Source organism: Chamaea fasciata, unplaced genomic scaffold (genome assembly GCF_029207755.1).
Source record: "Chamaea fasciata isolate MVZ Bird 193981 ecotype frontalis unplaced genomic scaffold, bChaFas1.0.hap1 SCAF_7, whole genome shotgun sequence".
Lineage (NCBI taxonomy): Eukaryota > Metazoa > Chordata > Aves > Passeriformes > Sylviidae > Chamaea > Chamaea fasciata.
Genome location: NW_027094092.1, coordinates 13,394,987 through 13,421,047, shown reverse-complemented (window position 1 = coordinate 13,421,047; position 26,061 = coordinate 13,394,987). Strand labels below are relative to the sequence as shown.

General features: G+C 37.8%; 1 protein-coding gene across 4 annotated transcripts in view; it reads left to right on the top strand.

Annotated features, from left to right (window-relative positions):
• PLEKHA7 (pleckstrin homology domain containing A7) overlaps positions 1 to 26,061 on the top strand; it is a 145,520-nt gene that overhangs the window by 75,218 nt on the left and 44,241 nt on the right. For all 4 annotated transcript variants that reach the window (XM_066187624.1, XM_066187623.1, XM_066187625.1 and 1 more), the window contains 5 exons: positions 7,959 to 8,042; positions 15,352 to 15,463; positions 21,259 to 21,363; positions 23,121 to 23,193; positions 24,420 to 24,520. In XM_066187624.1, coding sequence (XP_066043721.1) covers positions 7,959 to 8,042; positions 15,352 to 15,463; positions 21,259 to 21,363; positions 23,121 to 23,193; positions 24,420 to 24,520 — 475 coding nt within the window. The remainder of the gene's footprint in view (positions 1 to 7,958; positions 8,043 to 15,351; positions 15,464 to 21,258; positions 21,364 to 23,120; positions 23,194 to 24,419; positions 24,521 to 26,061) is intronic.

The following is a 26,061-nucleotide window of genomic DNA, read 5'->3' as shown; positions in this document are numbered from 1 at the left end:
TGGAGGAGATGCATTGCATTTTATCCAACACAGTGAATTGAGTGAGATAGGGTAAGGAGAAACTCCTTTAAAACAGTCAAGAATCACACAAGCCAAAAGAAATAACTTTGTTGCTGTAATATATTCCTCTTTTTTTGCCTAAGCTGCAGATGAATGGAGTTCGAAGTGTTTCACAATTAACCACAAGGCTTCCATAGGCAGGAGCAGTTTGTTACTAATGAAGGAACTTTTATTAATATATATACCAGTAAACATTATCAACCAACCCACAAGAATAGGTGTGCTCTGTGGGAATTGTGGTTTCTTCATACTAAACATTAATTCAGTTAATATGATGCTGATATCCTTTTTTATTCTTTAGCCTGCTGTCTGAAGGGCATGAGGTTTGTGGGGTTATGGTCAGAACCTCAGTACTACTGTGAAGCTGTGGAGGACATGGGTAGGGCTACAGAGGGTCTGAGACAGACCCATGGGTGTTTTGAATGACCTTGACTAGGAAAGACTTCAGTTGAAAGTTGTGTCCTAACAAATAAAAAGCATGGGAAGGAACCCAGCCTGCATAAATTCTCCACTTTAATAGAATATTTATTAGTAGAATGTAAATGAACTTCAGATTTATTTAGTTACTGAAGCAGTTAATAATGGCGTTATTAAAGGCTGGAGGAACAAACCATGTTTTAATGCTCTTTTGAGTTTTTCTCCCTAAATGATAAGGAGTTTTTACATTTTTCTCATAGCAGAAGCTATTACGTGAAACTTGCTAGCTCGCTTTGGGTTTTGTTTGCATTTTGTTAGAGAAGTAGGAATTGTACCTAGCCTTATGATAGTTGGGCAGCTTGGATTGGGTGAGGCTTCAGGTGTTCTGTGCAGCTTTCTGCACAGAGCATGGTCAGTGGTGAGGTCAGACCGGGTTTCTCATTCTTCCTCCATTCTGGTGTTGAAAACCTTCAAGGAGTGGGGACTACCCAACTTCTCTGGGCACCCTGTTCTAATGCTTTGCCACTGTTGTATCCTCGAGGGGAAGAGGCTTCTCCTCCAAGCAGTCTGAAGGTTTCTCGTTTCATTTTATGCCTGCTCCCCTGGGGTACCACAGTGAAGAACCTTCTTGGTTAGTGCTGGCAGGGCCCTCTGAAGCTGGGCAAGGCTTGGATCCCTGGCTCTCTCCTCACCACAGGTATCCAGAACTATTTTAGTGCCCCTCTGCTGCACTCACTTTGGTTTGTTGATGCCTTTCCTGTATGAGGAAGTCCAAAATTGGATTCAGTATTCTAGACTGTAGCCATGGGACAACTTGATGGATACCAGCTATAATTCCTTCATTCCATCCTGGACACTTGTGATTTTGTATTTGATTAAAATGCCATTCCCATGGTGTAGGTGGTAGATAAAACATTTTCATTTTATGGAGAGGTGAAAAGGACAGTGTGTTTCCACATTGTCTGAGGGCACACACAGCAAAGTCTCAGTCTGCAGTATTGTCCTCTGATAATCACATCTTTTGTATTATGGATTAAATTCAATAAATAATAAATCAGAAGTGCATTTATCTTAAGTTAAAATCCATTTTTGGCATTAAAACGCCAATGAAGATAAAATGTTTTGAGGTTATATGCCTTATGTGGCAGCAGAACAAGTTTTCAAAATCTGTTTTATTTGGCTCTTAGAGCGGTTGTGTTAAATTGTTTCAGCTTTCTACAGTGTATGGTTTGATACTTAGATGAAAACTGGATGCTGGAAAGCTTGTATTTGCTTTGATATTTAGAACAAAGTGGATTTTGTTGTCTGTTATATGTATGATGTCTGCATCAAAGTTTAATAGGTTCAAATAGCACTACTGAGGGTTTTCAGCCTCCTTTGGTAAATTTAGATGCTATGCATGTGAACACCTATTTTAACCAGTTTTGTTATGGCTTAAAGCCTGAGATCTGTGATATTTTTGTGTAAAGCTTCCCTTGAATACTTTTTCCAAAATAGTATCTTTATGTGGCACTGCGTGTTGGGTGGCTTCCTCACTAAACTCTTTACATTGTGGGTGATATTGGAATGTAAAAGTGGGCTGCTTTTACCCAGGGTTTTTAAATCATGTTACTTCAAGATATCACCACTTTCTTTTTTATTAGAAAATGAATTCATAGTTTAGTTTGTTTATCTGTGTTATCAGAGAGGTTTTGAATTTAAGTTTTGATTTTGAAGGCAGGGACTACACTTTTATTAAAACCACAAAAGTAATGAAATAGAATCAAAATCCTTTCTAAAGATTTCCTTTTCATAGAGACTTACGTGTTTTTCCCTTTAATTTCAAGTTCAGTGGATGCATTTTGTTTTTGTGAATTAATAAAACCCTGACGGTTTCTCATGATATGCATCAAAAGGATTTGTGAATCAGCAGATGACTTCAGCCTGTATTACTCATGAAAAATCTGTGTTGATCCTGTGATGATAGTGTATTCATCCTCTTATCTGTGCTTTTAATGACTGAAAATATTTGTAGTGATTCCCGTGGCATTTTCCATATTAGCTTACTATTGTTCTATTAGCTCTGTTTTTAAAAGCATTTTTGTTAACAAAATCTTTCCTGCTGATACTACTGCTGGATACTATGTATATATATCTTTGGGAGTTCGTTAAGACAGGAAAAGAGAATTTTTTTCATTTCCAAGGAAACTTGCAGTTCCCATTTAACCTCATCATCAGTGAACTGGGTGGAAGCATGACACTACTTGAGAGAGTGACCGTCTCTTTCCTGTTCGTTTCAAACTCTTCTTATCTGCCAGCTTCTACCAGGAGTGAAAATATGATAAAATCTGGTGTTACGCCATCTTGTCCCCTTTCATCTGTCTTTGTAAGCCCAGACCCTTGTGTTGACTGCTGCTAGTTACAGAATTGTATTCAGGCTGAACAACTAAACACTTAGGAATTCTCATCTGAGCAGGATGTAAGATTTGAGAGAATCAGTTTTACTCTGTGATTCTTACGGAGTAATTTCTAGGTTAAGGTGCTAATTTAAGTAAGGTGGGGGGGAGTGAAATTTTGACCTTATCAAAGTCTCCTGGACACTGTTTACAGTGGGACAAGGATTTTCCTGCTACTCTGATGAGACACTGCTATTGTAAAGCAGTGGATCATGTCCAGTGTCTTGGAAAGATGGAGTTGTGTTTGTGCAGCTTGTCGGTGCTTTTGCTTGAGTAATACAATTAGTTGGTATTCCTAATCCTTTCAAATTATATCTCTATTTTTCTTCCAGCTTGCAGAACTTTGAGGGCGCTGTTTTTCTTGGACTATTTGTTGGTACTTGTTCTAACCAATTCTTAAAGCTAATATCCAAAAAATACTCAAGAAGGCAGTGCTGAAACTATTTTGAAGCCATTGATGTATTTCAGAAATATATTATGAAATAAAGCAAACTATTCCTGGCTGTTTGCCCGGTTAGATACAAGCACTTTCTCCCGTTTGGAGTAACAACTCGCTGGCTGAACAGTTCTTCACTGCACGAGTTCTTCTGTCAGCTGCACCCACACCTAAATCACCCATGGAAGTGTGGGTGGGTGCCCACACATAACTGTCATCACCATTTGGGGTATTCAACATAAAGGTGTTTATGCTTATCTAGTCTTATAGGTAAGTGTAAAGGAGTCAGCCTGCCTGGAAAATAAATGCTGTAGAAATGGCTTGTACTAATTATAGGGCATCTGTCCAATGACAATGTGAATTTTTCTCACAGCTTATAAATTTGCTGTTAATGTGATGTAGACTCCATCAATAGTGGATTCACACATTTCAAGTTTCAGCTGCCTGTACATTTAAATTACTCCAGAGACAATCTATACACTTGCTTGACTTCAAATGGAAGGTCATCAGCATCATCCATGTCCAAAAATTAATAATTAGGACTTGGCTTTGACTCAAATACAAAATTAATCGAAGACATATTAATTATGTGTTCTGCAAAAGGATCCATGCAAGCAAAAGTGCCTGCCTGTCTCCATTATGCAGTAGGGTTAGAGTATGGTTTGCATCTGTCTTAAGGTAGTGGGTGACTCAGTTCTTATGTTGGTAAAAGTTGCGGATACATGCTTTGAATTCATGGAATTTGTGGTGAGGTATCTAATTACAAAGAAATTGGTTTTGAACTGTGATTCTTTCATGAATAGTCTGAGTCTTAACTATTAGTAGCCTTGGAAAGTGGTGTTCTTTGAAAACAGTAGTGGTAACTTTGAAATTCAGAGTAACAAAGCAGTCTGTAGTGTAATTATAATGCTGGTAGTGGTAGATAGTCATGAATGAATTTTTTGTGGATTTTTCATGTTTTTATACTTGCTTTGCTTTCATGACTCTGATTACCAGTATCTGTACAAAAATCAGAATAATGTAAAACTATTAAAATTAAAAGGTGGTTGCCAGGGAAAAAATGCCATAATTGATCACACAGAAAATTTGTAGTGTTGCTAGAAAACTTAGCTTGGCATTTCAACTGTATCGTGTTGTACTAATGCAAGCTCCAAGGCATCCAGAATTCATGTGGTGAAGCATCATAAGCCTTTCCCAGTTTTGTTGAAGCTATTACATCTTTCTCTAGTGAAAAAAGAATCAAAGGGGCATGGAGAGTGAAAGAGCTTCTCATGCCCTTTTATTAAAGCACGTTTATTGTGCCTGCTGTACGTGGTAGATTTCTGGACAATAGGAACGCATTCAGTAGTTGCAATTTGGGAGAAATACAGGTGATTAACTACTTCTTGGGTAGCTATTTTGTCCAGAGAAAATTTATGCCAGGTCTTTTCTTAGTCTGTGCCTGGAAAGGAAGGAAAACTTGTATTGCAAAACGTTTAGAGCACTCTGACTGGCGATGTTATTGTTAGCAGTGCTGTGGAAATAGATATCACTGTTAAGCAAATGTTTAAAAGACATGAAAACAACAACAAAAAATCATCATCTAAAAATTTAACTATTCAACTTCCCTCATCCTGGTGAAAACAAGCTAATAGTCTTGGAATAAATCCATTTAAATACTGGGAAAGCTTCAAAGGTATTATAGGAATTAAATTGTATTTGCAGAGAAGATATGGAGGTAGCAGCAGAGAATGATAGAACAGAATAGTTTATGTTGGTAGGAGGCTCTGTACCCCATGTCATCCAGCCAGGCCAGCTTCAGAGTTGGAAGCAACTTAGAAAGTTTGTGGTAGCTCGGAGCCTTATCTGGCCGCATTTCGGATGTTTCCAAGGAAGGAGATTCCACAGCCTTGCTAGGCAACCTCTTCCAATGTTTGACTGCTCTCATTGTGAACGAAAATCTCCCTGCTATCTAATTCCTTGTTGCAAGGCATTAGCCATCTGTTGTATAGGTTGTTTTGAATAGTATCGCTTAGTCTTAATGAGTCCTGTGAGGCAAAACACTTAAACTCTCACTTTTCAAATTCAAATAAACCACTGTGTTCTGCAAAACTAATTGTTAGTGGCAGGGGTTTCATTTCTTTCTTCCCGGGGAAGTCCTACAGATTGAAGCTGCAGATTTGCGGGAAGTTTTGGGTTTATGTGCCCTCTCCTTGTCTGTGAAATTACCATCTGCATTTTATGCAGCAACACAGCCATCCTTCTGTTTCTCTGCTGTAGTGTTTGTTTGACATGCTAAACTTGATCTAAAATGCATTGCTCAGATATTGTAGAAAGTGTTTACTTTCCAGCTGAAAGCTTTATTATTAGTAAGTAATATTTAGTCTTATTTGTAATGCACTTGCTCTTTATTTGCAACTAAAAGGACTAATTCATCTTCTGGTGAATTTATTTCCTGAGATAGAATAAAGCATTTGTGTACGTGCTAGTATGGTATAATGGAAAACTTCCCATCCTGAATAAGCCCAGAGCACTTCTGGAATACAGTCCTTTTTCTTAGTCTTAATTGAAGAGTGAGTTATTAATGACTGAGAGCTTGCAGATGAGAGCTTGTTGGCAGTTCCTCTGCCCCTGGAGAATATAGCTGGCAAGGTACTTTCATTTTTTTTAACTAACAAACAAGGTATCTGCACTTGTTTTGATAGCGGTCCTCACTTAAGCATCTAAGGTTGTACAGACTGCATCAGGCCTGATTTGAAAGGAAAAGCTTTCAACTTAAAACTGGACTGCGTGACAAACATGGAGTTGGATTGTTAGGGTTATAGTTTATTTATTTTATGATTTTCTTTGAAAACATCTCCAATTCCTATCCCACTCTTTGGATGTAGACACAAAATTAAATCTCACACTATGCTTTTCTAGAAAACAATACTCATCGGTGGTTTTGTGACGAAATAGATCTTGGTTGCACTGTGTTAGCACTGTGTGTTTACTGAAGATACTTTCTCTGGATCTCTGATTTCATGGAAAAACTGATGAGTTAGAAACTTTGTTAACCTTTATGAAACTTTATTAACCCACAGCTGTAGGACAGGTCAGTTCTCAGCAGTCTAGGGAGCAAAAGCCATCCCTGGTGCAGTGGAATTGATAGCCCACATCTTGTTCACAGTTTCCAATGGCTTTTGGGTGAGGAATTTTGTATTAGGCGAGGCTGGAAAAAGGTCTTCTGGTGCTGCATAAGTTGTTACATCTTTCAGCTTACTCTTGGAAGGGATCATTATATGGGTTCCTTATATCTGACTTGATGCAGCAAAGTGTGTTGGAAAAGGGAGAAAAGTTTATAACATGCCAAACATCCTCTTTGTTTATGGCCCGAGTGGGACTTAACATGAGCAGTTCGTGGGGTTCTTGTTGTTGTTAGGGGTTGGTTGGTTTTGGTTTGCTTGGTTTTGGTTTGTTTTTTAAATCAAGACATGTCCTGAGCTATTTACATTGGAATGTTATGGCTTCGTGAGCTGTTTGATTGTTAGCTGCTCTTTAGTCAGCAGAGTGTTATCTCTTAGGAACTCATTACTCTGACACCTCAACACATTTCTTTATTCTGTGCTGGGGGACATCCTGGTATGCTGGACAACAGGGTCAAATCTGTAGTGCTTGAAACCAAATAGGCTTTACAAGAGGAAGAATTCCAAACCTTTAAACAGGAAAACACATCAAGTTTTCATTTTTGCCTCTTAGAGGTACAGTTCTTTGAATGGCCTTGTTATTTTTACTTTCTGAATATACTCAGAGCGTGTTATTATTTCGCTACATTTGATGTGAGTTCCGGTTTTGGATGGTGTTTACCTAAGAATTGTTAACTAAACCCAGAAAAACTTAGAATCTTAAATGACTGCTTGGTTCACAGATAGGTGAGATATGTATCTTTAATGAAAAGAAATGTTTCACAGAGGATAGCAAAATGTCTAGATAGTATTCTGAGGGGAGAGTTTATAGAAACCTTTTAATTCAGTTCTGATGAAATACTAAATAATGTTGTTTTATATAGACCATGCCGGCGCACAGCTAAGGTTGTATGTGGGCCTCTGCATGAAGGTGTAAAGATAAATCTTGGGAGCAATACCATATTAGAGGGAAAAGAAACATGCAAGAAATGGCTTCCACATAATTTCTCTCTATGACCTCATTAAATAACAAGAATTGTGTAAAATGTTGTCCAGCAGCATTTCAAGTTATTTTACTGGTTCTATTCTGTGAAATTTACAGAAACATGAATCAGAAATTTATGTTGTGTAATTTTTATGCTGTATCTAAATAATCTGGTAACAGCCAGGTGTAAATAATCATAAAATTCAAGTGTGTCTCACTAACTAAAGATTGCAACTAGTTTACTTTTAAAACAACAACCTGCTTAATAATTAAATGGTACAGTGTGCCATTGGCAGTCTACAAGAACATAGGTAGGAGCTGAAAACATTTCATACTTGAAAAGTACCTCAGAAATATGTTTAATTTCTGGAATAGAGCAGCAAAGCGTCAATATAAAAAGTTCTGCCTTTTAGAGATCATATTTTACTGAGTATAGCAATATTAATTTTCTTTTTCCTTTTTTCTTTTTTTTTTCCTTTCAGCCATAATCAGCAGACCACGTCATTTAGACATCCTGTGACAGGACAGGTTTCTCCAGAAAATATTGAATTTATTTTACGAGAAGAGTAAGTAGTTTTATACCCATGTCAAGAGACCTAAAACACTAACACATTTACCTACAGTAGATTAGTACTTTAATTTATTGACAGTTCTTGCAGTATTGTAGAAAAATTTAATTGAGGTTTGTGCTTAAATTTTTGCTTCTCATTGTGATAGTATGTCTTTGATTCCATGCTAGGACTTGAGGAAAATTCTTTATCAAATCTTCAAAAAAACCCAGACAAACCCAAGAATAAACAAACAAAAAATTTCAAAATATACTTAAAAAATAGTGCTTTAATCTTACATAAATATCAGGTAAACAGAACATAAATGTAAAGTGCTTTTGGAGCATATTGGAAGGTTTGTACTGAAATTGAACTACATAAAATACTACTAGTTTCCATTGTATTTCCTTGGTTTTCTTTTGTTTAAGATGTTCTACATTGATCAGATGTTTTCCTTTGTTCTAGAAAAATGGTGTTGGATATCTTTTTATCATATTTTATCTTGATTGTCTGATTAAAAAACAAACAAAAGTAAGAAATGTAGGTGTTCAGTCTGATGAATTTGGTCACCTTTGGGTTGGTCTTGGATTGGGTCATGCACCATTTCTCTGTAGGCTTCAACTCCTCCTTGTCATCCTGGCTGCCTGCTAGATTGCTCCTGCAATCCTTCTCTAATGGAATGACTGGATATCTTCCCTAGACAGAAAAGAGAGTCTTGGACAAAATTCTACATCTCTTCTAAAACCAAAGGGCAAGAAGAATGGGAAAACACCAGCTAGTTTTTCTTTTCCCGGCTAGTTTTCCAGCCCTGTTCAAGCAGCCTCTGTCCCCTCATGTGTCGCAGAGTCTGGGCGTCCTGCTGTGATGGCCTGGATGTGGGGTTTCTGTGGCTGCCTGCACAATTCTGAGCTCTTTACATTTCAAATACTGTGACATTTAATTTGCTTTACATTTTGGTTGGACTGCTATCAAAAGCAGTTACAGCATTAAGAAGAATGAGGCCTAGAGGAAGGCCGTTCAACACTCCTGGGAGACTGGGCATTTTCCAGCAGTTGTCTTCTCCTGTGACTTGGAGAGGTAGAACATGGCTTTAGAGCTCAGAAGTTCTGAAAAAGCCCCGAGAAGAACTTCTCAAAGAGTTTAAAAGCCAAACCAACCAACCAAAACCAACAATAGCACCAAACCCCCTAAAAAACCATCAGCTAAACAGCTGCTCTCCCCCAAGTCGAAGCAAAGCCAAGGCCAATCCGATGTTAAGGTGCCTGATGAGAACTAACATGAAATATGACCTTGTAGGAGAGGCCTGTGATTGGGTGTGAAGGCTGTGGGATGGCTGCTGAGCTGGAGGTCACCCCAGCTGTCCCAGGGTATGCAGGTGCTTTGCTGCCCAGGTGGGTTTAGCTCATTTAGAGGTATGAAACAAGCCGCTCCACCCCTCTCTCCTAGTGAGGAGATACAGGTATGTTGCAAATCAGCAAGTCTCACAGAAAGTAGGGACCGCCGCCACTGAGCCTGTGTTCCAGCTTCCATCTGTTAATTGATTTTTAATTTATCTGTTGCAAAGGTTCGGTCAAATTTAATGTGAATTTAAAACATATGTACTGGAAAATAGGTGTTTGGATAAGCTCTTGGGGTGCCTGCCTGGATTTGTCACTCTTGCCTGGGCTGTTTTTCATTTTGTAGTCATGGTAGCTGATAAAAATATTAAGAACAGAATTGAAAGAAGTACTTGTTGGTGGCACATGGACTTAATGATCTTTAATGTATGTTAGAAACTTTTTTGGGAGAGAAATGGAAGTGCTTATTCGGAGGGGAATCTGAACATGTAGACTTTAGTTACTTGCACTGAGATGGTATCAAAACCACGAAATATCTTACACTGTAGTAGAATTAGTAGAGAGAGGGGTGGTTTCAATTCTAAAAGAAGAGGGAATGGCTGGAGGGAGAGAGAAGAGTAAATGTTTCCAGTCACTGCTCAGGAAACAGTCTTTGCAAGAATGTTTCTCTAAGCTTTATTATTGGCCTGAAGAACATACAGTGTTTTTAAAATCAGACGCTTTTAATCTGTCAGTTAAAATTGCTTTAAAAATGTCTTTTTCAAATGTGTGGGATGCTCTGGTTTCCTTGGTTTTGTACCACTTCTGTGCAGCAGTGGGGGTTTACACAGAGGCTCTTCACCGTGTGTGAGTTCCTGTCAGGAGATGATGTTGGCATATGTGGATGTGTCTGGTGAAATCTGAGGAGCTGTTGGCACCTCCCTGTCCCAAGGCCTAGGAACTGGAAGTGCTTTCAGTCCTTTTCCCTCAGGCATCAGGGATTTCTTAGAACTGGTGGTGTTGCTCATGTATCAGTTGGGAATCAGTGTTGTAGATCTTTATCACATGATGAAATGATTTCCACCAGAAGAACTCAGGTCAGAGGGGCAGTCGCTGTATTGGCATGATCTGTGGAAACTTTCCATTGTGGGAACCTTTGACCAAGAATGCTGTTTCTTATAGCTGAAGAACCCTATCTGGAGCAGTAGCACTCTTAAGGGTTTCGTAAAAGGTGATTTGTTCTTCAGTGCTGTTGTGACATGATTTATTACTGACTGGTTGATTTTAATTTAAGATTAGGGCCAAGGAGTTGTCAACAGATGTTGACTGGGAGCTAGCGGGGAGAAGAGAGCACAAACTTGTTCAGGCTGCAACACACACATCTATTTAAAAGGATGCATTTTACATCAGAAAAGTAATTTACAGTCATGTAGAAATGATGAATGTAGGGACTGCTCTGGCCATTCCTCATCCTGGAAGCAGTGTTCTGGCAAGAGGATTTGGGAACAAGTTTTGGAAAATTACACCAATGAGTGATGTAATCCTGGCTTGATTATGACTCAGTTGTGAACCAAATGCCCTTGATTCACTTGATCAAATGAGAAATGGACACTTTCAGTAGAAGGCTGAGAGTATATTTCACTAGTCTTTTCCCAAGGTGTTTAAACAATATCACATCAATTTTGCTTTTCAGGCTGGAACCTGTGACTTTTGAATTACATTATCTGTTGATCCTTACACTATTCCTTCTTCCTAAAGGTGTTCTAATTTAGATTTCTTTTTTTTCTTTTAAGTAGTGATTAGTAATTCCTTATTTCCTAAAACATTCTTAGCTGGGACCACTATCAAATCCCTACCTTGTACTCTGTTTTTCCAAGCTTAGCAGCTTTAGTTACTTGGTGTGTGTTCTGTACCTTTCACTAGCTCTGCTTGAGAGTCAGCTTTTCTCCATGTCACTTGTAGGTTTCTTTTTTTCTGATGGAATGATTGATCATAGGTGACTGCAAGATTAAGCCTATGAGCTCATTGTTTGTTACAATAATTTAATTGTACTTTTCCTTCTCTATTCCTTTACTAATAATTCTTAACATAATTTGTCTGCTGTTACTCATTGAGCTGATATTTAAAAATAACCTTTCCTTGGCGATGTTGTTTTGAGTGATAAAACTGCAGAGATGTTTTTTATTTCTCCCTCCTTTGAATTACTTTTCTGTTGTTGGCATTGAATTAAGTTTGGCATCACGGTTGCTTGTATCTGAAGATTATTTTTCTATCGCTTTCTGCCAGCATTTCAGTTTTCGTCTAGAATAATTTTTATTTTCTTTTGACTTGTTCACCTCACAGTTTTTAGGATCACATTGAAATAATCTGAATATCTTGCTGTATGGGAAGCCCCTCCATTTCACAACTGTCCCTGTGTGGCTGATTTCTGTGCTTTGCTTTCATGTTTTTAATGAACTCTTAATCCACCCAGGAACCTTTCTTAAGCAGCCAATGGAAAAGGGAGAATTAATGATAAGTCTGCCAGACAGGTGTTAGGTTTTTAGTTAACTGCATTGTTACACATGCATTTCTCTGAAAAGAATCTATGATAGAATTACTTAGGATAGCTGTGTATCATGTTTAGATTTTTCCTATCTTTGTTGAAATAATAGTTCTTTAAGTAATTGTGGACAGAAATGAAGAATCGGACACAGGCAGCCATGGAACTAATGTTAAACACACAAGTTGTGTATTAGGGGCTGTATATAAACACACATAGCAGTGTGTTTGCAAATGAGAAGATTTTACTTTTAAAAAGATAAGATTTGAACATAAATGTAGATATATGGGGGAAAAAATATAATGTGCTTAATCCAAAGAGTGCTATCCTCTTTCTTGCCTGTTTTTGTGTGCCTGATAAAACCTGTGTATCACCTCTGGGGAGAGAGCCATCTTATTTTATCTATTGCATTTGGTTACTATAGCAGCAAAAATATCAGGTGGAGAGGAAAGAGGAGACCCAAACAACCCCAAAATAAATATCTGCCTTGTTTACATGTATAGTAACACTAGGAGAGGTTGTTTTGTTTTGTTTTGTTTCATCTAGCTGATTAGGAAATTTATTAGCAATAAAACTACATTGACGCAATGTTATTGCATCTTGTCTGATTCCAAGAAATAAACTTTTTAAGTTGCCAGTATGGATGTGAATCTTCCAAGTGGACTGATCTTTATGATCTCTCGTGAGTATTGCATTTTCAACATGGGCGACTGGTGTAGTCATTTTTTTTTTATTGGTCTTGTTCGGTGTTGGGGTTTTTTAATAACCATAATGTTGGCTATGTAATTTTTTCAGCTGGTAAATATGGTTTCTGGAGACATACTAGCAATGTTTAACCAGAGCGGGGAATTGCTTGACAGGAGATATTATATAGACTGTTACTTTCAAGTACTTAAAAAAATTTACACGGTACTGGAGCTCCAAATGGACACACTGCAATTCTGTGTGTGTATTCACACACTTGTGGGAGGCAGTAAGAAAACTAGCCTGAAAATAGTAAAACACCATCAGTACGAAGACAGAATGGGGTATCTTGAATAACAGATATTATCAAATATCTTTTGTAATAGTAACTTTGAACTAATGTTTCTGAATGCACAGAGTTAATGCTGTAGTCACTTATTTTTAAAGTTGAATCTGTAAATACTATTAGGACAATGCTAGTTCCCTTAACATGCCAGGATGTTTCAGGTAATTCTGCATATTATGCTGATTTTTATTTGCTTTAAAAAAAACTCAGAATACTGATTAGCTGTTAAGAGACTCAAATACCTGGGTTTTATTTTCTGATTTCATGCAAAAAGTCTATTCTGTCCTTGAAATACTATATAAAAATACTGAAATAAATTTGCAGTATTGTTCTGTGTTTCCTGTTAAATGTTGGGCACAGCAAGTTTGCATCACCAGTGTTTGCTGCCAAAGACTTTTTAAAGGAGAATAATAATGTAATTTCTATTTCAATGGACTTAATGTTGCTTTTGCTTGCTACTTAAATTCTTCCATGGCAACAACCTCACATTTTTTAAAAAGCATTTTCCTGCTTGTGAATTTGAAGTTTGTCATTCATTTGATACTACTAGAAAGGGAAACCTGGTTTCTTGACAGTGATCACTTTTAGTAGCAAGTGGAAGAGAAATCACTGTATGATCACATAATAAATGCTTAGAAATTACATTTTTATCATTGTCTATTGTATTGTGATTTTCTCATTATGGTCTTGTTAAACATATGGCTTGTTTTTGTCTGTAATTCTTCTATTTTTTTGGAAGTGTGGTGTTTTTAACCTGCTGTGAAACCGTATTTTGGGGAATAGTGAAAATCTGTCAGACCAGAATGGCAATTTTAAATTAGGACCATTCCTCTGGGGTTATTCCTTCTTCATTAATTTATATTGGGAAAAGTAATTCCAATTTGTCCAAATTTAAATTGTATTTTTCATTTTCATCAGCAGAAATAGCTTAGTCAGGCAGTGTCATAATCTGCATTTTGCAGAGACTGGATTAAAAGGTGGTTAAATGCTGAAGTAGGGTACCTGCTCCATAAAAGGTGAGGAGAATTGACTCTACCTGACATGATTAAGTTCTCTTGCTTTAAAGGATGGCCAGGAATTTTAGGGGCTTGCTGTAGGTTGTTCTTATTTCTTGGACCTGAGGTTATGTATGAGATCTAGAAGGAAGGAATTTCTGCCAGATATGCAGGGTATAAATAAAATGGGACCTGAATTGTGTTACTTACTTGCAAACTTCATTGAAACCCTGGTCACAAATGGAAAAATATGCTTTCCCTGACACCAAGCCACCTATACAAGCTCTTGGACAGATAATTGTTCAGGTTGTAACTGAGGAAAAAGCAGCAGTGGCAAATACTTTGTCCTCTGTTAAACCTTGTGTTGAGCTCCCAAAATCACAGACTCTTCTCTGTTCTCGTGATAACTGTGATAATTCCTCAGGATTATTCTGTTGTCTGTTGTGTTCAGATCTGGATTTCAGTGGTAGCAGCAACTATGTTTGGTATAGCTTATTTTTGGTTTTTCTAAGAAATGGCTTTGGTGACTGGGAAAAGGAAAATCATGTGTTGTTAATTGTTTGTTTTGTTGTGTTTTCTTTTCTGATGTGACTGTATTGCTACTTGTTATTTGCTAAATTATGTTGTTAGTGATTTTTGAAAATACCACCTGTGGTTTTAATTTCATTCGATGCTGGTGTCAAACTCGACTGCTGAAGCTTCTCTTCACAGAGATTTTATTTTGCCCTTCCATTTATCCTCTCAATTCTTCATCTGGGTGGCTGTACTGAATTCTTTCCTGTTGAACAGGTTCTTCTGCTAGGTTTGACCTCACTTATGCTTCAAATGGATATCTGAGCTAGTTATCAGGATTTCTGGAATCTTAGAATGACTCAGAAATCACACATTTCTGACAATTATCTGCCATGAATTGCACCATTTTGCTTAAAAGGTATTTTAATAATTCACATTGTGCTATGAATCATATTTTAGGCAGATTCAAAGATACAGCATTAAGTTAGTGAAAGGTCTAACAGCAGTCTAGACTCAGTTTGATTTTAAATAAAAAGCCTGTTATTGCCAAGTGCTGATTCCTGTCATTTTCTTCCCAGTACTGGCTCTTTCACAGGTTTGTGGCCAAGTCTCTAAATTTGGCACAGTTTGCTTTCACTGCATAGGCCTTATCTTCTTTCTTACCACACTCCTTGTTATATCTTGATTCTCTCTTGGGTTTGCAGATAGTTTGGCAGGTTTCTCCTTCCTGAGGCACAGACAAATACCAATCATCAGATGTCACTGCTTGAGAAAGACCTGAAATCAAAATAACAGGAATGGTGCAAAGGAACTTGCAGGCACAGGGGAAATATTTGACTAGCTTGTCATTTACCTGCACACTGTGAATTTTAAGTATAAAAATGCCAAACTGAATGTTTGAAACAATTATTTGGTTTTGTTTGCTTTCTAGACGAAATTCATCTATGTCCAACCAACAAATAAACCAAAGGCCTTCAAGCATGGTCAGTGAAACGTCCACTGCAGTAACTACGTCTGCTGTTGATACAAAACCTGGCTCTAAGGTAAAGGTTTTCCTTTCTGGTCTTTCAGCTTGTTGATCAGAACGTCCCTAATTTTAAATCCAGTAATCTTATGCTTATTTCAGCAGGGCTGTGGATTCAGCCTAGAAGTCCAGTAAGACCTCAGAGGAGAGATAATGTCTTCTACCCAGACACAAACCTTATAAAAGCACTGCATACAGCAGTAACAGCACTGTTACAGCTTTTTTAGAAGCACTGTATATGCACGTGATAGCACTGAATGGTAACTTCTAACATAGTGATTATTGAAAGTTTGAGAGTCTTACAGATGGAAGTAAATATGTGTAATATTAGTATTTCAGCAAGTGTTTTGGTGGTCCAGTGTATATGGCAGGAAGTAATGCATGATACCAAGAATTTGCAGTTCTTACTTTGTCATGAAATCTTACTGCCTTTCCTCTTCTCAGTAACAATTAAATCCTTTTCTGCCATCACTGCAGCGCACAAGCAGTGCAGGCACTGAGTTCACACACATAATAATTAATAATAGAAAAGTTCATTCCTTGTCATTGACAAAGGACCTGTGTCCATTATTGAACAAAATATAATAAAGTTCTGTACTTGAAGTGTCACCATCTATTTTAATGCTTCTTTGACCTTACAATAAATGGCGGTACAGTGAGAATGGTGGATGAAAAGGGATAGAGCAATATTGAAAAAATTAGCAGAGATAAGATAGTTTTCTTAACTTTTGACTGCAGTTCTTAAACTTTTCAGTTTGTTTTTTTTTTTTTTTTTAAATGCAAAAGTGGGCAACCTCTTATGTAACTGAGTTTAAGAAAGGATTTCACTGAATTGGTTGCAAGGATATTTTGTTTAGTTGGTATACTTAAAATCTTTCTACTAATGTTTTGATGTGCTTGAGTACAGGAGATGATACAATTTCATGAGAAGCTAAAAATTAATTTTTTAAAAATTATTTTTAAAACCCTAAGTGTATAAGTTGCTGGACCAACACTAAGAGTGCAGTGTATCAAATCTCAAGAATACATTTATCTTTAAAGTACTAGATGAAATTATCACTGCAAACAGTAAGCTTAGTAGGTTACTTGAATTAGTTGAAACACTTCTTTTTGATATTTGAAGAGTTGAACTTACCAAAATATGTCAGCATTTGCTTTTACCATATTTGCCCTCCTTCCTCTGAATTTTTTAAAGCCTGCATTAGAGGCAGAAAGATCATTTTTCCCTCTTTATACCAGCAAACTTACTGGGGACCTGATACGGTGCTTTGAGCTGGGGAATTCTCCAGTGACACAGTTGGCTTTAACTTAGCCAGGATCACACTTTTGCCAAAAAGTGTGCATCCTCTGACCCCTGCTCCTGCTGCTTCCCTTTGTCACGTGCTTGCACTGATCTAGTCAGAGATCAAAAATGGGGACTGGATTCCACTCCCAGGCCACCCACATGCTGGAGGCTAATTCACTGGGCATGTCAGAACCATGCAGCTGAATGGGAGGGTAAAGCTTTTCTCATCACAGCTTAGAGAATATCCAGAATCACCTCCCAAGCCTTTGTTTGGTCTGGTTTTGGTGTCTTTTTCAATTCTGTTTGCAGTCCAGTGTAAGGGTGGCTTATGCATGCTTCTGGCAGGCTCCCAGGTGTGGATTTTTTTAACACATGGTAGCTTTAGACGTAGAATAAAGCTCTCACAGAGGCTTTGCCAGTACTTTGCTTCCCCACCAAGTTTGTTTTTATAAGATGCATTCTACTTTGAGTCCTTAATAAATATTGGAGTTTTAATTAAGACGAACCAACATCTTTCTTACATATGCTTTGTTTAATCATTACATGTGTTAACAGGCTTGAAATCACTTCTCTCGTTTTGAAGAGTCAGAAGATCTGTTGAATTCCTTCACAGCCTTACACAAAAATTATTTTAAGCGAACTAGCAGTGAGAAAAAAGGCTGTAACATAAATAATCTGTGTCCTCCACTTTGAGGTTGACTTTTGGCAGGTTGAGAGTACATTTTAAGGTCTTTCCATCTATTTCTAAATGTTTTCTTCCCTGAATTCCATAATGATTCTTTCAAAGAGTGAGTTCCCAGATGCAGATGTGAACCACAATCATGAAGCTAGATGCGTTCATGTTCTCTACTTAGCCATGGCTAATTTTTTTTTTTTTTTAATGAAATGCTTCTATGATTTGGTCCTGCAAATGCCATCACAGAGTGGTGTATGTATAGTGTTGGAATCCTGGCCAAATTCAGACTGTTTTTTTCTATAGAGCTGTGCAAATTTGGGGCCAGTATTTTGATGGAGGAGCTGTGTGAGTAAGTCATCTAAAGACTTTAGACCAATGCAGTGTATCCTACTCTTTGACATTTGAGGGGTATGGAGTTGAGGAAATGAAAAGCCAAAGCGCATTTTGATAAACTGCAAAGATTCTGTCCCAAAGATCTGCTTGTTCGTAGCCAATTCAATTACATGGTTAACCATATTAAAAGCCATTTACATTGATTATTAATCAAGGCTGTGGAGGAATAAGGATCTGTTTCAGTTTGACAGTAAGGAACATTTGGAATTTAGTCTTTCAAAACATCTGGTGGTGTGAATGGAAGTTTGTAAATATTACTGTGCCACGCAGGACTTTGGCCAAGTCAAAAATGAAAGCATAGTAAGGAATGTATTTACTATCTACATTTTGAGAGCATATTTTGGATGGATCCTACATAACACAAGTCATTGAATTGTTGATGACGCTGGTAGTTGCTGGTATTTCTCTGAGATAAACTGGGGAGGAATACAAGTAAAGAATGGGTCTAGCAGTGGTGACAGGTATGTGATGTGCCAGCTCTGGGACTGTCTGGAGATGGAGTGGAACACAGGGTCTCATTCACAGCCACTGTATGTGAATGCTCAAAATTAAGAGCAGGATTTTTATAGAGTTTCAGGTTTTTCTATCTGAAAAATACGGATTTTGTATTGTTTTCTTAGAGATACTGAAAGTATTCGTAAGTTCATTTCTCAGCACTGAGATTTTTTCAGTTAAAGAGTTTGTAACTTAACAGGTGGCTTTTTATGGGTTGATTTTTTTAAAATTCCTTTGAGGTTGAAAGTTCCCTGTTTTATTATGCATATGTATTTGCATATTTTGACCAAAATACAGTCTTCCTGTTTAGTATTTAAAAAAATCTGTTCCAAATTAAAGTCTGCCTATACTTTTTTGTTTAAAAGAAAGAAACAAATATATGATTAAGTAAGCAACTTAACTCCTCAGCTACAAGCTACTGTAAGAAAAAGATGAGGCAGTGATGAAAAGGGATTTGAAAATTTTGCCTCTTGACATTTTTGAGTTTTGTTGCAAAAACTTAGCAGTCATTCACAAGCAAGTCAGCATAACAAATGTACTGAAGTCAAAAGTGACTTTTGTGTCTTCAGTGATACAGATAGCTGTGCTGGCCTGCATTTTTAAACTCATGACAATGATATCAGAATAATTTAAGTTAGGAAAAGACTACTGCAGTGCAGAGAAATAGTTTAAAAACATACTTTTTCTTTTAAACCAATTTCTTAGTCTAGCCAGTGGAAGCAAGGCACGACATGCAGTATCTGTTATGCTTTGTTTTATTCCTGAGCAGAATGAGATGATCAATATTGAAGATTATATGAGAATTTTAATTACATAAAGTATCCTAAAAGGATAATTTTGTTTCCATTATGTGTATTGGATTGACATATAATACACAGCCTTTGGAAAAATCTTCCTGCTCCCATGCCATGGAAATTGTTCAGTCTTTTGACCATGTACAAGGGTGATTTTTCTAGATTGTGGTCTGCATTTTTTTTAAATTACTATCAGAGAAAGTGCTTGATTGCAAGATCTGATTAAAAAAACCAAGCAAACAAAAATTTAAATGCTGCTGTAAGGCTAGATCGGCTACACTTCAACTGCTCCTCAGTTCTTCCACCCTTCCAAAGATCTGCATGAGAGAAAAATTAGGAAACTAAATTCTGTAGAATTAGAGTTCCGTAAATTTTGTAAAATTATTTCTGTTCAGCTGCAAAGTATAAACAAAGTAAAAACAGAATAAAAATAGATTTTTGACTTTCAGAGCTTTAACAAATTTGGGCCTCATTATTTTTCATCACCCTTTTAATATAGCTGTTGCATCTTAACATTCGGCAACAATTTTTAAGAACTCAACTGTATTGCTTACTTCTCATTTTTCTTGAAAGCAGCCTGTACATGGCTGTGTTTGCCCAAAGCCAGTGCTCTGCAGCCTCTTAGCTGAGGGCCTTAGCACAGGTCTGGCAGAGACACAGCCTGGGAGATCTCGGTGATACCATCCTCACCTGACCTTTGCTATCAACTGGTTTTTGCCAGCTGGATGGCAGGGGCACCTCCTCAGAAACCTGTTTTACAACCTGCTCTGCTGGGTTTGTGCCAACAGCCATGGACAGGTGGACAGGTATGGGCTTTTTCCTTAGGTGACCACCTGTGGTGTGCTGGGGCACTGGTGAGTCTTGTGCAGGCTCTCACTGAGCTGCTGGGGAAGGGGAAATCCTGCCCTTTGACAGCTCCTCACAACTGTTCAGTCTACCTCACTGTTTCATATGCTACAGCACCAAAAAAGAAGTGCATTTTTTTCATACTGATCATAGCTATTAACACTTCATTAAGACAGGAAATTTGGTGCAGATTGGTAAAGTCTGGCCTTCATCAATCCAATCAACAGAATCCATTTAAAGTTACAATATTTTGCTAGAATTATCTACATTATATGCTATCTTCTACTCCTGATGTTGCCTGACTGGCAGGAGCAGTACACTGAGATATTTTTCTGATGTTAGCCCTTGTGTGTGATGAATATCCTTGTTCCCAGAGTTTTGTTTGCTTGCAGCCCACAGAGCATCTGTACCCTGACAAGCTCAGAGATTAAAAAGAGAGACACTGTAGGAAAGAATTTGGACAGCTCTTTTCTTGGAGTAGTTGGCATCAACTGTAAGGGCAGTCTGTCCTAAAGCAATTGGAGGAGCAAACTGGGCTGAGACTGGAAAAGAACAAGCAAATTACTCATTGAGTGATTCTTGCTTTTTCACAAGTGGATGGGCCTTCCTTGTTTGTTTTCGAAATAGTTTTGTCCATGTGTGTCAAAACCAAGGTTTCGTTGAGACACAAATCATTACCTTGTGATTCCACTGATGCCGTGCGTGTCTCTTCCCTGGTAGCGCCACTGTCTTCTCCTTTTGTTTGCAGGACCAGAGTCCAAGCATTTTATGAAGCTGTCAGTGTTGTTTGAATTTAACAGGAAAGGAAAATTAAAATCCACAAAAAACCCCCCATCAAAACCCCCACAAAAACCCAAACAAAGAAGCTGTCAGTGTTGTTTGAATTTAAACAGGAAAGAAAAATTAAAATCCACAAAACCCCCCATCAAAACCCCCACAAAAACCCAAACAAAGAAGAGCAAGAGCAGGATTCATCTGCTCAGTCCAGTGTGTGTAAGAAATGTGTGCAATATTGTCCAGAGACTTGCATGCAGTTCTCAAAAATGCTTCCCAGGCACACTAAAATTTGCACAGTTCTGCCTTTCTGCCTTGACACGCCAGTGCTGCTGCTCTTCAGCAGGAGCTGGCACACCATCCTGATGAAAGTGGAAGATTGACTTTGCTCAGTTGTAAATATCATTGCCTGTTTACTTGCCCTTGAAAATGCCATGAATACTTTGTTGCTGTGTAATGAAGTATAAGTTATTGCAGTGAGACTGTTTGTAATGTGAAATGAGTCTCAGTACAGTTCAGAAACCACCACTGCATTTAATACTTCTTTACAGGTTGTGAAGATTGGAAACAAAGTTCACAGCTTTGGGAAGAGGGAACAAGCTATCAGGAGGAATCTCAACGTTCCTGTGATAGTAAGAGGCTGGCTGCACAAACAGGTATGCATGTGATGACCTCTTTCTGTTTATATACTTCAATGCAATCATCAAGGAAGAGCCAGTGCCTTCCAAGGAAATGAGAAAGCAGAAGCTGGAGTGTTGGTGACGCAGAGCAGTGTTGAGTACTTCCACAGACTTCCATGATGAGGAATTCATGCTTGGCAAGTGTGAAAACCAAGATTTACAAATGGGTATAATTCAGAAGAGGAAACTGATAAATGGACATCACCATCACAGCTCAATATTGAGGCTATAACTTTGTTATCTAAATCTGGGTCTTTTCCCTGGTTCATGCTGCTGGCTTGTTGTCAGGGTGATCTTTGACTCCCTCAGAACACAGTGAGCCTGAGGCTGGCTGTGAAGGCCTTATTCTATTTACTTGGTTTTACACTTCCACCCTAATCAAAGGCTTAATTCTGGTCCCTATGCCTTTTTGTTCTCCAGAAGAAGGAGGGAGAAAATTATGGGAAATGGGGATCCATTCACCACACATTGCTGTCCCCAAGACTAGTAGCCAGCAGAGTTTGGATCATAGAATTTCATCCATTGAACAGAATTCTACAGCTACTACGTCTTAGACTCTTAAGCTGACAGAAACACATCTTTGAGTGTAGTAAGTAAAGCTGTTTCTTGTAGGGGAATAATTGCCCTTCTCATTTGGCAACCCCTGTCTACCAGATTATTACCAGGGATCCAGCAGCTAGATTTCAGGGCAGGAGAAGGCTGGAATCTGAGGCTTACAGTTATGGTTTCACATGCACAGGAAAGTGAAATAGCTAACAGCTGTCTGCTTCCTCCTGGGTGGGGAGATGTAATTCTGCTGTGTTCTGCTCTCGGCTCTGTTGACATCTACTACCTAAGTCCATTAGTTTTCAGGACAGAATCAGAACTCAGACACAGTATGTGTTGCTAGCCTTGTAGCGTGAAAATGGGAAGGGAAGAAAGTCCTTCCAACCTTAATTTGATTGCAGAAAGGAGGAGGGAAATAGCTAGAACAATGCTGCACATCCTGTTTCCTTCTGTCCCCTAACCTCTGCTTGTAAGCCCTTAAAACCTGAAGGTGCTTTTCATGCTGCTGGTCTCATCAAAACCTACCCGAGCTGAAGAAGTTGTGCTTGCCTAGGTTATAGTCTGGGAATTTTAAAAGCTTCAGAAATTAATTTCAATGCAAATATTACTCATTTTGACAAGGTTATATATATCTATATCTATATCTATATATACCTCCACAGGCATATTATATTATACTTAATTAAAATTTGCACATTATGCATCCTGTTTTATTTCCTAAGGAATATTTGATTAAATTGCATTTTAGGCATGGGTAACATATGGTGATTGAATTATAGGATATCACTGCCTCAAATGTGAGGTCATACTTCACAGCTGTGTAGTGATTTTCATTTTGGTCTGCGGGCAATCTTCGTTGGAGTTTGTGCCATCCAGAAATACACTTTGGTTCTTTATTGCAGATAAAATAAGCATTGGTTGTGTACAAGGTTAATCTGAATGTTGTTTGGGATGAAGGTTTAATTAATGAAAAATAGCAGTTTGAATATTCTGCCCTCATTATTTTATAGCTGGATGTTTTGCCTCTTATCTTTCTTAGTGCACAATATTTTGCTAAGATATAAACAATTTGTTTTGCAATTAGCTGTTGTATTTAGGTAAACTTCTGGTAAACCTACTCCCTTGATCAGCACCGTGTCTGTTAACTTTCCTTAAATGAAAAGTGTGCCGCGTTTCTTGCATTTCAGGATAGCTCTGGAATGCGGTTATGGAAGAGACGATGGTTTGTGCTTGCTGATTATTGTTTGTTTTATTACAAAGGTGAGTAGATATCCGCTGTTTTGAGTTAGTCTGAACTGTACAAATCGTGGTGAATGCATGAACTAACTGAACTCTTCCGATAAAGTTAGTTGTTCTGAGATGAACAGTGAAACAATTGCTTGGCCAGACATCTTGAATGCACAGCAAATTCTAGGCCAGAGTAGGGGATGCCAAGGGTGCTGTGTGATATTTTTTCATGAAATTTATGTTTGGTATATGCCATGGTTTACGTTGCAGAACATCTGACTGGAATAAATAAGATTTATCCCATCTCTGATCTGTGTTCTGGTACCTACTAGCTTGCACTTGGATGTCTGGGTTTTTTGAGAATGCTCTCAAAAATGGCCAGATCAGGACATTAGTTCAGTTTTAATCCAAGGGACAAAGCAACAGTGAGAACTTGTGAATCCAGTAATTCTACAAAAAAAAAAAAAAGGTTAGATGTGATCTTAGACCTAACTAGGTGTTACTTAAGGTTATTTTCCAGTTTTGAATACTTCATGTGCTGCAATTTTAGGAAAGCCTTACAGAAATAGTAGACTTGGAAATCATATTTCTAGATGCTGCATTTCTGCTGTTGATCACTTGGAGCCAGCAGTAAGAGAGGTTTCCTAATTATAGCAATTAGCCTAGATGTACAGTGCTAAATGGAAGGTCCATCGTGTTTTGCAACCTGTTGCTGTTCATTTGGCACAATGAGCTTTATTCTTTCAGTGTAGTCTTCTGGCTGAAGCTAAAAAGCAACATCCAACCCCCCCCCCCCCCCCCCGCAAAAAAAAAGATAAAGAAAAAAACCTCGATAAAAACCCCAACCTGATTAAGAAAACAAGCTCCAATCTTTTTTTTCTTTAAAACTAACACGTTTTTCTGCATGTATTAATGTATTATTGGTGTTGAGTCATAACTGAATTCACGTCAGAAGGGACTTCAGGAAGTGTCCCATCCCAGTGCCTGGTGAAAGCAGGGTCAGGAAGAGTCAGCCCAGGTTGCTCAGGGCTTAATCAAGTCAGGCATTGAAAAGCTCCAAGGATGGAGATGATGGCGCAGCTTCTTCCTTGGCCTGTGCCCCTGTTGCTCTGTCCTTGCGGAAATGCTTTTCCTTATATTCAGTCTGAACCACTCTTGTTTCTACTTAATGCCTCTTTTCTCTGCGTCCATAAAGGAGAAATATATTGTTAGCCCACTGAGCAGTGCAGGGAACTAAATTCTATTTTTTTATTCCACAGACAGCAGAGAAGAGTCTGTTCTGGGGAGCATCCCATTGCCTAGTTATGTAATATCTCCAGTTGGACCTGAAGATCGTATAAATCGCAAATTTTCTTTTAAGGTACATTTGCAAAGCTTATCAGCTTATTCATAGTTCATTTGCATTAGAAAAGCTGCTGTTGTAAACAAGAGCATCATCTATTTTCCTGTTTTACTTGTTACTGGTTTTTAAAAGCAGACAGGTGTATTGACTGCCTGTTCAAATGTGACATAGCACTTTTTTTTTTTGGCTTGTGAATTGACATTCATGTCTGTTACTTCATAAGTGTCCTTAGAGCCTAATGAAGTGTCTCTGAGTAAAGAGCCTGTTTCGAAAATCAGAAATTAGTATTGACAAGTTGCTCCAGTACTGTTTATAAATTGGAAGAATAGTTGTCTTATTTACTTTGTAATAGAGTACTTGATCTCATAATGGACTTATGTCTGTTTGGTTTTGTTGTGTTTTTTTTTAAAAAAGAAAAGAATAGAATCAGATCTCACAGTTAGAAAATGGCACCTCTTAGTCATGCTAAGTGGTATGGACTTTTTAAAGGAAAATGTACTCTTGTTTGATAGAGTTTGTGGGTGGTTTTTGTTCTTTTTCTGCTAAAAATAAATATAATTGTATAATTTACAGTTCTAGTTTTTGTTACATGAAATAAAACATATACTTCTTGATAGTGCAAAAACCTGACTCCAAATGATTGTCAAAACTACATCACTTAGGCAAAGCTGAGAAACTTCTGTGCCTGTGGCAGATTTAAAGTCAGAGCTTGTTTTTCTATCAAGTAGATCAGCTATGTAAATTTTAAAGTAATTTAAAAATCAGGTTTTGATCAGGCGTACTTTAGGAGATCTAGAAGGAATCTCTGTTTAATATTTTTTGTGCTGAAATTATGAAGGACATCTGACTTTCTCTTGCATTTTGATTTTTTGAGGTGTTTTAAAATTGAGACTGCCTTTTATTACTTTCAGTTCTGTGCTCAAGTGGATAATGGTTTGAAATTTATTAAACAAATATTAACTTCGGAAATGTGTTTAAAAAAAGACTCAGTGCACTTTGTGGAAATGTTTATTGTACTTTTTCAAATGCACTGAGCATGAGTTATCAGGATAAAGCTACAAAGAAATCTTTGCTTAAGAAAAACATTCCACCTCCAGTATTTACTGAGTGTGATTCATAAAGCCCTCCTTTTCTAGAGCCTTTTCCTAGGAGGAAGCATGTACTGAAAGAGGGGAACTCAATGTACTCTTTCTTCTAGGGTTCCTTGCTTTTGATTTTATTCAAATGGTGTTTACGCATGCTCCTAAGTCACCACTGGCCAAGTGGAGTGGAATCCATGGTTTGGTCATGGTTAAACCTTTCCAGAAACAAATGTAGACTTCCCCTGTTCCTTTTAGGTTATCATGTCTATATGAGCTCTACCAGGTATTTAATCTGAGTCTTCTTCTGAAAATATCATGAACCAGTAACCTGAGACTTTCAACACAGGGTCGTTACTAAAAGGTTGATATAGATAGAAATAGGGTGTTGATAGCAAAAGAAAGGTTATGCTAGAAAACTCTGTAAAAAAATCAGCATTTCAAGTATCAGTTTGTCAGGCCAGTTTTAACTCTGCTGTA